This window comes from Trachinotus anak, unplaced genomic scaffold (genome assembly GCF_046630095.1).
Source record: "Trachinotus anak isolate AG129_WGS33_773 ecotype Australia unplaced genomic scaffold, CSIRO_AGI_Tana_v1 ptg000020l, whole genome shotgun sequence".
In the NCBI taxonomy this organism is placed as follows: Eukaryota; Metazoa; Chordata; class Actinopteri; order Carangiformes; family Carangidae; genus Trachinotus; species Trachinotus anak.
Window position 1 is genome coordinate 558,085 of NW_027273871.1, and position 12,426 is coordinate 570,510.

Sequence of the window (12,426 nt, forward strand, 5' to 3'; positions counted from 1 at the left end):
ATATATACCTATATACCAAGTAGAAATTCCTGAAATCTCAATATCAAGACAGGAAACGTAACTTAACATCCACAGAAATGATGCTGACAGTGACAATGCCGATGCCTCTGAATGACTACTTTTCTTCTAAAAAATTGGACGTGCATTCTTTAGGTTTACGATAGACAGGTTATCTTTTGTGTTTACCATCCTCACCTGCACTGGGGCGTGTGAACTGCTCCTCCTCCTCTTCTTCTCCTCCATCCACCATCTCCTCAGTGCTGGTCAGATGCTCCTGGCTCAGGTCAGACAGAGAGAACTCCAGGCTGTCTTCTCTCCACATGTCCGCCGACTTCGACCGCTTCTTTTTAAAGCTCCCTCCTTCCCGGGGGCCCTCGGTCATCCGCTGGAGGTACCTTTCCTCTCCGACAGCATCTCCCTCCCCCTCCCCCATAGAGTCCTCGCCTCCATCCTGAGCAACTGTGTCCGCCTCTGAGGTTTCGGGAGTTGGCGTGGCCAAAGGGTCGTCATCTTGCTGATAGGACTCTGGCCTCATTGTCATAGCGACGCGCTGTGTCCAGTGAGGGTTGATGCCGAAATCCCCAAACGCATCTGTTGCGTTAAAAGGTTCCAGTCCGCTCTCAGCTAAGGACTGTGGGATGCTGGGAGTGCTGGAGGAGCGGGTCGAGGCCTCAGAGTTTCTGTGTTCCTGTTTCACTGAAGAAGAGTGCCGGGAGCGGCGGGTGATCGGCTGCTTGCCGGAGAGACGGAGTGAGCGGGACGTGTGCTTGCGGGAGAGTTGTCCCGTCACATCGCCGTAGAAACCACTGTTCCCATTCTGACTCTCCACGTTTCCCATGATTCAACTGCAGATTGAGGAAGAAGGTTCTGTGTAATTTATACATCTTAGAAAGGTTCTAATTATCCCGTAATCTCAACCATGACAAATTCTTGGAAGTTTAGAAATGTGACCTAAGTGTTTTACAACTTCTTATTGGTGTGTGCCACATCTGTGTTATATTTATATCTAACATCTGTATTCATTAACTAGCACACCGATCAATGTGAGGTGCCAGATTCCCCTGTAGTTTAAACATAGAGTATGAAATTCATTACCAAAATCACACATTTCAAACAGCATGTATCTGCCAGCTGTTTGTAATGCAGCTTTGTTTTTTATTTGATTAACTTGTTTATGGGCCAGCGCCTTTGAGGAGGTCAGGCAAACTAACAGATGAACACACAGCAGCTTCTAAATGTTGCGGAAAGTACTGAGAGGAGGCTTTTCAAAGAAATAGGAGAAAAACAGAACTACATTTGCATGCTGCACTGTGAGTTAGGGAGGGTGTCAAAGCTACTGTCAAAACTGCACTGGATACTTGTTCAGATTCTTTCATTAGGTATTTACTGTAATCCTATGCAAAGTAGGTTTGGTTAAAAAAAAAGGATAAAGAACGTCTTTCTCAGCAAAATGAAGTAATGACAAAAAACAACTTTCTTTTAGTGCCAAAATTCACATATTACATTAGCAGTGTTATCAGCCCGAGCTTTTCGAGCTTTTGCTGTCTTTTCACAATTCCCCACTGAACTGATTGCTGAGCTGCAGTGCTGTTCAGCCTGTGATGAAGTTTGAGATAGTTTAGGGAAGTTATTGAGTTATCTGTTTTCAAATCTTACAAACCAAACTCCAGGTTGTGTCTTCTAATGGCATTTTCAAAAACATTGAAGGAAGAATCAAACAAAGAAGGGTTATAAAAAGAGCTCTTTGCTTTGAGATTCAAATTATGATCTGACAGACAAGTAACTATGTTTAATGGGTTGTTTAAGTGTCTGTATTTATTCCTGAAAACCAGGTCACTGCACTGGATGAGTGGGTAACCTTTGATGTCCCATTAACTAATGGTGGAATGTCAAAGGTTTCCAGGATCTGTATGAGCGCCTTGCAGAGCTCAGGGATCAGGTGTCCACAGCTGAGGTGGAAATTCCCTTGCCAGTTTTTGGCCGCTTTAACTGACCTTGATGTTTGGACAACACACTCACATGAGGTAGCACAGGGACAAAAAAGTGAATTAAAATTTCATCTAGAGCATAAACACAGCTAACGTTTTAGAGCAAGGCTCCCTGAGGGCTTTCTGTTTATCTCCCATTTAAGTATTTAGAATGCATCAAAATCCCATTCACTTTTTAGTGGTTACAGACTTTTAAAACTTTAAATGCCCAAATTTTCCTTCCTCATACGTTTAAAAGCTGCATTGCAATTTAAGCCATTAAATTTTTTACTTTGGTCAATTTAAGTCTTTGTCACTCTTGTACTTTTGGATCCTACACGATCATGAAGCCTCATCATCTCGGTTGCCGCAGTGATGGATGGCCTCATCTTACTGCAGCACTTCTCTCCCTCTGCACTGTTCAAATTATGCATCAGTCATATTCCCAGAAGCAGTTACAATGATCAAAGAAATCTGTTTCTAGCTGGATTCTGTTGATCATAAAGTTATCTCAGCATCCTGCTTCACCTCATGCTCTCTGTTATATAAGCACATGGAGCTGCTGAGTCAACTGCTGTCAGATCAGCTGGTCCTCTGTGAGTCACACATCACCCAACCTACACCATCAGGACTCAAACTGCAGAGAGAGAATCCTTTCCGATGAGACAAAAGTCTGTTGAATCTTCTACAAAAATCTAATAATTAAAAATATTTTTTTTTTAAACTTGTAGGATTTTATAATTCAACACAAAATAAAATCACAAATGGAGATCTTTGCAGCGCTGAGATACTGAGGTGTAAAAGCTGTACCTGTGGTTAAGCAGCCGCATCACCAGCATCCCCACATCCACCGTGGTGTCGCCTTTCACCGGCTGCACGATCCTGCACACATCCTCAAACGCTGGTGTCAGTTTGCCCTGAGAGGAACAAGGAAAGAGAGAAGCGTTTCTATGGAGCTCTCACAACTTCAAAGTGACCCGATGTGTCAAATGCACACAGAGACAGAAGTCAGGAAGAGGAAGATGCTTCTGCAGGAGGATCTGCCAGGTATGTTACATAAAGCGGGTGAAGTAAAGGTGAAAGTTAAGCTGTGAAGCGCAGCAGAGAGGGAACGTATAGGATGAGAGGCAGTACACAGGATGGAAGGGAATAAGGGACACTGTGGTCAGTTAGCCTGGTGTTGAGATAATGCAGTGAGGCAAAACAAAAGAAAAAAAAACAAAAAAACAAGAAATGCATATTAAAATGCAGACATACAAACAAACTCACAGATCATCAGAAACAAAGCACAGAGGTACTGTCTGAGCCTGAGGGGCAAAAAAAAAAAAAACAGCAACTGCATTTTCTTTGAACTGCACCCTGAAACTCACTGCCAACCAGAAACCTCACAGGCATGTACAGGCATGTGCACAAAACATTTTGGGAAAACACCCCTTGTTTCCCTGCAGACAAAGGGATGCGCGCTCACATGCACACTCACACACTGTGAAATGACAGGAGATGAAAGCAGCTACGCACTATGATTTTCTGCTTAAGACTCAATTCAATGAGCCTTACCAACACGACCTAATTTTCTCTAATACCAGCCCTGAGCTGCTTAGAGTAGACCACATTTTCTAATGTGCTATGTATAGTGTGAAGGTATGCAAGTTCAAACATGCCGGCTTGCGTGTAGATTTGCACATATTTTCAGTTCACAACCAGATGAAAATTATTAATTTGTACGTATGATCGCTCCCAGTCGGCTGGTACAGGCATTTAGAGGCCCTTAGCAGTTTAGCTGGGAGACCAACTGCTGCCCACAGAGCTGCAAACACAATTGTCAGAGGTGTTCGTGTTTCCATAGGCCTATAAGGAAGAAAATTATGTAAAAGAAATAATTTCACTGCCAAAAAAAAAAAGAAAATTCTCTTGCAAAGCAGATGTCTATCAGCATATTGTCCATGAGACATTTCTGTCCTTATCTGAAAGCAAAAAGAAGCATCATCAATTTGCTCCCTGAGGGCTAAAGCACTGGTTTGAGTATAATGATACTTCCACCAAACTTTGAATACAATGGATGGTTTTATTATTGATAAAAAAATAAAATAAAATAAGATAACGCTGTCAGTTCGTTCACAGAAATACACAGAAATAAGAGTCCAGAAAAAGTGAAGCAGAAAGGACAAAAAGAGCATTGTTGCGTAGTGTTTTGTTCCACTGGTCAGCTCTGACATTGCGCCATGCCAGCTTGTGTGTGTTGATGTATTCAAACACAGCCACTGCAGCACATTTCGCCCCAGCTGTGGGAAGCGGTTACATAAGCTAAACTTGACCCTGATACTTCTCCTCCTCTTCCTCTGTTCGTCCTAACGCTCCACTCTTTATTATCTCTCATCCGTCCTCCAACCCACCCAGCCAGATGAGAGTCATCCCAGCCCACATGCTGACCACCCACCCACCCACCCACCCAACCCCGCTGAAAAACAAACAAAGACACATATATTATCCTCCACACATAATGCCTGACAGGTGCTGGATATTCATTTTGGAGGCAGTCCTGCTTTCCTGTTAAATCTGGCATCAGTTTATTTTGGAGATAATTAAACTTGCGCAACAAATATTGGTTAATTAGTGCTGAGAACTCTGGGTTACATTAACTGTACATCACTGTTGCCAAGACATATAATTCCTCTATACGTCAGTCTGTCTGATTCTCTGTCTGAGGTGAAAAACACACACACACACACACACACACACACACACACACACACACACACACAAACAAACAAACAGAACAATCCTGCCTGACACAACACAAGGGAAATCAAACCACTGTCTTTCCTCTGGCGGTGTACAGTCTAAAATGTTTAGTCTCTTCGTTTTTCCGCTCCCCGTACCCTGCAGCAAGGCACGGGAGACGGAGAGGGGTAACGAGGAGAGGGGAGAGAGAGCTCCCCGCAAAACCCACGTAGAGCCGAGAGGTGAGGCAGGGCTGAAGGCGAAACACATGAGGAGGGAGGCCGCTGAGGTCGGTGCAGACATATTGAGATACTGTGCTATGAATAGAAGTTTGATATAGAAAAGCGAGACGGGGGGGGGGATGAAGACTGAGAACGATAGACAGGGAGAAACTGTGGAGGGGGGGTGTTCTATTGTTGCTGAGCTCTAAGTGGATAAGTAGACATGTGCTCTGGCTGCCTCTCTTCGGGCTTAATTGAGGGAGGCGAGACAAAAGGGGAAACATAATTATTCGCTCTCTTTCTCTCGGTCTCTCGTTCTCGCTCTCATTCTCGCAGTATATTAACACATTGGGAGAGTGTATTAACACAATGGCCTGCGCAACAGCAGCCAAAGCATCATTACCACGCATACATGCCCTCGCACACACAAGCACACACGCTGAGAGGGGACAAAGAACAATTCCAGAAAAAAAAAAGTCCCTTCACCTCATATTTATATTTGGATTTTTATTTACTGAATCTATCACCAACAACATGTTTAAAAAGCAGAAAGCACTTCTGGCTTCAAGTGCATGAGGAGACACAAAACGAGACGGAGGCAGAGCTGAGCATCGTGCTGGGACTGGAGGTGCCTCTTAACTGCGCCGTCAGAAACAACTCTGCACTGGAGCTCTCAAACTGACGCCGCCACAGCTGCTTTAACAGACAGGCTCTCACATCCATCACCTAACTCGTGAACACAGACGCGCACGCAAGCAGGTAGTTTTCTGTGGCACACACTGGAGCACAATAGCATAAAGGCAGACACACACACACGCACGCACACCTGCACCATCCCCAGAGAAATGCGAGCAGGTTTTTCCGACTCACACACATGCTCTCACACTTGTTTGGAAAAATACCAAAGGCCTGTCAGAACAGCCATAGAGCGGGAACACCCTTCCTCCCCCAGCCAATCTTTTCATCTCTGCACCTGTCTCGCAGCTCCGCCCCACATGACACACAGCTCAGCGCTCCAGACTGAAACCACACATGACGTGGCTGTGCACCACTGTACCACACTGTACCGTGAATGGAGACGCACAAAACCTGTCTGATTGTTTTTTTTTGTTTTTTTTTTTAAGCCTGTCATAGTCGACACCACATTCCGCAGTGGCTGCTGAAATGAGACACAGACTTCAGGTTATGAAATTAATAAGCACCTGTATTAAATGCTCTTCACTCCCATCATAAATCTGCTTCTATACAACTGATGTAAAATTGAGGAGCATAGCAGTGAGGATCGCATCCATAAATACAGCGACAGGTGAAGGGGACACATCTTTCATTTGGTGTGTTGTATGTTTCATTGTGGAATGAAAGTGTTGCTTCAGCTTTTGCTGTTAAAGTGATATGTAGTTATTATTCATTAATTCATCCATTCATTTATTTATCTAAGACCTCCGAAGACACCATTTTCAATGGTACTGAGGTTCAGACAAACAACGACCGCAGACACAACTAAACCAATAAAAGGAGAATACATGGCTATATCAGTGAAAATATGGATAAAAGTAAACTGATGGGAAACTGACGGTGTGAAAAATAAATAAATAAACAAATGAATAAGAACAATTGAAAATGAGCAACTATTAGTCAAGAGTTTCATCCAGTTCCTGGCACTGTGTCGTCACCATGCAGTCTATAGTCACTGTGTGTCACACATTACAGGACATGAAATCCTCCTGAAGTCCCACGCTATTTTAAGACTGAATATATGTACTTTCTTATTTCAGATGAACAGCTGTTGATGACAGGATGTATAGCTCTAAAGACCTTTCTCATCTTGTACCATCTTAAAATGTTTTTTATTGTTAGAATTGAAACATTATTAAGACAATAGTGTTTAATGTTGTGTTTTATGACTCTGTGCTTTCTCTTTGTCATTCGTGACTTCCCAGTGAGAGAGCTAATGAAAATAACCCAACCTCAGAGAGACACTGAAGGTGTGTGTACAACAGTAGTGTCTAGACACTGTAACCAGAGAAACGCTCAGCTTGACTGACCTCTCTGACCTTTCTCTGCACTCTTGAACCATGACCACCACCACCACCCCCGCCCCCCATCAAGCCTCAAAATGCATGAAGCAGGAGCTGGATTCACCCTTCCCTTAGGCCTTTTTCCCGCACCTTTCGCCCCCCTCCCCCCCTCCCTCTAGGCAGGGAGGGAAGTCACTGAGGTTAACGCTCTCTCTGGGGGGTAAGCAAAGGAATTTCTGAATGGGGACAAATTCCTTCCTAGCAAGTCAAAATAGTCTACCAAGGGAATCCTGAAGACGGTTTTATCAGAGCGTCTCTACACTCCCTGATCCTGCATACACACACATACACAGTACACAACTACATACATACACACTAACACACCTGCAAACATGCTTGCCTGTATTCCAGGGCTTCCTTGTTGTTGTTTACACTGAGCAAACCTGCTGAAAAATATGACAAACACACTGTCAATAACATGCGAATCAGGACGAGGTGCAGGAAGGCTCAGTGGTCCAAATAAGTAAGAATCGGGGACTTATCCGTCAGCGAGTGTCTATATGTGCACCTAGGTGTGTATGCATTGTTCACATTTGAGAAGGAACTGTATCTATCCAGTGCCGAGATAACAGTCAGATGTGCTCTGAAATCATCCTATTGTAGAGATACGAGCGCACGCTCCGCTGCACTCCCACAGTCCCTCTGAGACTGTCTCAGACATCGCTGGTAGAATTCCCTGGAAGAGGGAGATTAGCTTCTTATTCATCCTTTTGGGATCTGACAAGACACGTGCCACCCACCCCCCCTCTCCCTCTCTCCGCTTAAACACACACATGCACATACACAAACATTGTGCCTGCAAGCATGAGTCTCGGCTGCTGCTCAAATCAAACATTAATTTCTTTTACGTGGTGAGACACAAATTATAATTCCTTCCTGAACGACGCTCTCAGCAGTGGGCCAAGCATAAAAATGACAGAACAGAGTGTAGAGGGAGGAAAGAGGAGATGATTGTCATTCATTTACAACGGTTCCCTCGTGTAGAAGTGTAGAAAAATAGGGCTATGATTTGGGATTGTGGTGGTAAAAGTAGCAAAGCAAATTCACTGCCAGGTCCTGTCAAAAACCTGCCCAAATAAGAATAAGAAAACCACAATAAAAAAAAGGAAAAAAAGATAACAGCTTAAAAACAGGGGTAAAGAGATAGTTATATAGTATGGCATATCATCTGCAAAATGGCATATAAAAGATCTGAGATTCTGGGGTCAGTTTGGCATCTGAGGCTCAAGTTAACAAAAAAAAAAGATAAAGGGCAGTGGGATTCAGTGTCAGTCAGTCCACTCCACTCCTCAAGTGTCACTAACCTCATTAAATACGCTCCTCCATCTTTCTAGGAGCTTACGCTGTACGCTCCTTAACTCAGATTTCAGCTGACTGTGTCGGCAGCGCGGTGCAGTCGGGGATTACCATATTTTGAAGAAAAATCCTTCCACCACAAGTCCTCCATTGAGTGAGAGGCCCATGAGAGTCAATGAGTGTGTGCAGCTTTTGACGCTCCACTCTGAGTTGCTGAGTGCAACTTCAGCAACCACAGAATCCCCTGTATGAAACCTCCCATTATGATCTTTCATGATATATACTTTAATGTTTTTACATTGTACAATCAGAGTACTCAATTCTCCCACTTGTTCTGAGATGAAGGCGGCGATCAAGGTGCGTCAGTTTAAATGAAATCCTTCCTGAACTTCTCTTGTAGGTTACTACGCCACTTGAAATCCTCTTGTTGATGGGGTGCAACTATACAATGCAGCAGGTCCAATGACAAAATGTTCAACTAGCATCAGCTCCCTCCGTTGCCATTCCTCAATCAGCACTCGCTCGTTCGTCCTGATGAAAGTCCTGATTGCACAGACAAGTCATCAAAACTAATCAACTGTATATTGATGTGCTGATTTGCAGTTCCCAATAAGTGAGAGGCAGTTAAAAAAAAAAGAAAGAAAAAAAAGTGTTGTTTAATTATTCAGGCGGAGTGGGATAAGACATTGACTGTGCTCCAGATTCAGCTGGTAACCGTAGAAACCCTGCGGGGCGAGACGCAGCCTGGGGGGGAGGAGCGCCTGGGAGTGAAGGAGTAAGATAGAGAACGATGCTAAACAAGGAGCAAGGAAGAAGAGTAATGTGAGGACGTGGCAGAATACTTGAGTTTCTTGAAACGACACGTGGGCAATGAAATGCAACTACAGGTTTTTATTACACAGCTGATATCATCCAGTCAGCCTCATCCATCCCCAGTATCAGCATGGTTTCTCCCTGTCCATGTCAATGAATCTTTTAAATTTTTTTAAGAAAGGATCAATACATCAAGAATCAATTAGTATAATCAGGAAGACAAAAACCACAGTTAACTTATTACTAACTTATTAACTAATTCAAAACTTTTCTACATTGGTTCGCTTTATCACTTATTCTGATTTATCACTGACGCACTTTTGCCTCCTCTGCTGCCTGTGTTATTGGATCCTTTGCTGTTAATGTCTTGTGGTGTTCCCAAGTTGTCCTGCTTCTCTGTTTTATTCCAGTTGCACTGAGACAGATTCCTTTCAGCTCGGTTGACATGGCAATAAAGTAATGAAGAGGGACAGGACACCCTGCTGTATAGAGCTTTTAATCCTGGAATTATTAAGTAGGACTATGGCTTGTTGTACCATCTTGGAAAAGGTAATTTTTTCCCATTATTTTAAAATTCCTCCCCCTAATTTGGGGTGATAAGGGTCTAAGATTTAGGGGGTTTACTGTGTCATAATGTCAGCTTTAATAATAAAATTTAAAATTAAGTGTATGATTAAAAAAACCTGTTTCCAGCTTCCATTCTGGTAAAGAAATGGCCAAATTTAAATATACTTAATTTAGCATCAAATATTGTCCTTAGAAATTCATATCAGTTAAACCCTGGCATCACCACATATTCAGACACTGACACACATAGAAACCCCATGACAAAAACAGACAGGTGTGAATGGGGCCAAATTGGTGGGTAATACTTCCTATTCCTCTCTGTGCAGCCTGAAGAGACGGCAAAATAACAGGGTGGATGGGTGGGCGAGAGAGAGCAATAAGAGGGTTTTAAGCAAAGGTAGAGTGAGGTGGGAGGTTGAGACATGGGGGATGGGAGGAGAGCAAGCGATAAGAGGGTCTGAGAAAAAAAAAAAGAAGAGATGATGGTGTTGAAAGGGGGATGAGAGGTTGTTAGAGAGCTGTGGAGCGGGTGGAATCGAGTGTTGGCCCACAGGTAGACAGACAAATGATGTGTGCTGAGGTGGAAGGAGACATGAGAGGGAGAGAGGTGGAGTGGTGCTGATAGGTCCTGAGGGGCTGATAGAGATAGATACTGTGTCGAAGTAGGGCAGATGTGAACAGGCCCGATTTGTTGTCATTAACAATATGACTGGAGTAAGGCTGTCTGGAGAGAGCCACTGTCCATGTGAGTGAGTGCAGATGTGTGTAGCTACGACTAGGTGGTCTATAAGAAAGAAGGACGGATTTCTGAGGAGGAATTATTGTTTGCTACTGTACTAATAAACTACAAATACACTAATTAATTAAAAAACATGGAGTTTTATTAAAGGAAATTATTGATTCATGCTCTTGTTTTGTCTGTGAACTAATCATGAGATGACTATGATTATGCATGTTTACAACAGTTTGACTGAGTTGTTTACACATGGTTTATAGTAATAATCCAGGTTTATGTGTAAATGGAGGGACTATTTTTCAAAATATTCTTTCATTGTGCACAGAATAAGGTGATTAGGGTTTAAAAATGGCAACAATGCAATATGCAGATGTTAGCTTACTCTGATTTTAATCAGATTCTTAGAGTAAAGCAAAGACAGTTAATAAAAAAACAAAGCAGAAACCTCATCACTTTTTAATTAGGAAAACTGCTGAGGTCCTGCAAAACCTTCGTAGCACTATCAGGGAGCAAGAGAGAGGCTTTGGTATGACCGCACAAGGACAGGTAAGGAGGGAGGAGAATGTGGAGAGGGTGCCGTGGGAGAAGGAGGTAGAGAAAGAGTAAGGAGATATGAGAGATCGAGGGGGGAGTAGAGAAAGACACTTTAACAGTATGAACCTGAGAGAGAGAGAGAGAGACAGAGAGAGAGAGAGGTGAGGAGGCAGGTAATGTTAAGAAAGAAGTTAGTAGTGGGCAGCACAGAGTAAGGCTGGAGGGAGAGGGGGGAGGGGGACAGCGGGGGGCGGAAGGGGAAGTTATCTTAGTGCGTCCCTGCACCTGAGTCAACAGCAGTGCCTGCAAACAAAGTACCCCCTTGAAGAAGAGACAATGTGCTGCAGAGAGGGATGGGGGTAAGAAATGTTCAGCAAGAATGTGACAGACAAACAGCAGCTCACTGTGGAGTGTCTCTGAGGAGGAGGACACAACGACAATACAGTATGGCCCCTTGATACACTGTAGGAAAAAGGCAGAAAATCTTTATACTGGACAAAAACAAAATAAAAAGTCATGTAATAGCTTTTAATGGATGTAGCAGATCACATACTGTACTTCTCACATGATCACATTTTTCTGTTTACCACAGAGAAACTACCCTGCCTCTTGCTACCCACTTCTTCATTTGTATATCTCACACACACAGACACACACACACACAATGAGGTGTGACGGATTCAGAGAATGAGAGTGGACCTACGCCCAGAGTGTTGCATCAATGTTCTGCAAATTTCAACAAACTGCTTCAGTAATCTTACCACACACAGCAGGGTCAGTTTCCCACACAGAGGTTCATCTTAGGTCTGAACTAAAACAGGCCTCTGTGGAGATTAGGACTGAAACTAATGATTTTGATTTTCATTATTGATTAATCTGTCATGTTTCATCATTTAGTCAACAAAATGAGCTCAGTGCGACGACTTCAAATGGCTGGTTTTGTCCAACGCTTCAGTACCGGTCAAGAAAGCCACACATATCCTTAGTTAAGATCTAGGTATAGTCTCAGAGTTAAACTCTAGTCACTATAAAGGTTATAAAAGTCAGTAAGTCATCATTAAGTCCCTGGGTACATCCTTTCAGAGACTCCTCCGTTACTATCCTGTAGGATTTCAGCCGCTGTCTAAACGATGTCTTGTGACAAAAACAACACCACCAATCAGACAAGGATGTCAACAACATGTCAGCAGTGTGGCGTCTCTTCAGTGGATGGGGTTGGATCTAGGTCAATGGGTCCATTTCCTGGTAGTTGAGCTCTTGTGCGGACTCGAGCCGGGGGTTATTGTTTGGGCTCTGAGTGGCTACAGTGAATGGAGCCTCCCCTCTCAGCGCATTAGTGACCTGTATAAGCTCCACACGACTCGCTGACATCTGAGTGCAGGCCTGAGGGGAGTGGACAAAGGCAATCTGACCACACACACATGCACACACACTGAGGTGCCTAAAAGCTAATGCACCACAGGACAATAACAAAAACACACAGTCTAATAGAA

At 43.5% G+C, this 12,426-nt stretch overlaps 1 protein-coding gene across 5 annotated transcripts in view; it reads right to left on the reverse strand.

Annotated features, from left to right (window-relative positions):
- tiam1a (TIAM Rac1 associated GEF 1a) overlaps positions 1 to 12,426 on the reverse strand; it is a 70,373-nt gene that overhangs the window by 34,521 nt on the left and 23,426 nt on the right. For all 5 annotated transcript variants that reach the window (XM_071505866.1, XM_071505863.1, XM_071505865.1 and 2 more), the window contains 2 exons: positions 2,778 to 2,884; positions 196 to 845 (listed from right to left, as the gene is read on the reverse strand). In XM_071505866.1, coding sequence (XP_071361967.1) covers positions 196 to 838 — 643 coding nt within the window. In that variant the 5' untranslated portion in view covers positions 839 to 845; positions 2,778 to 2,884. The remainder of the gene's footprint in view (positions 1 to 195; positions 846 to 2,777; positions 2,885 to 12,426) is intronic.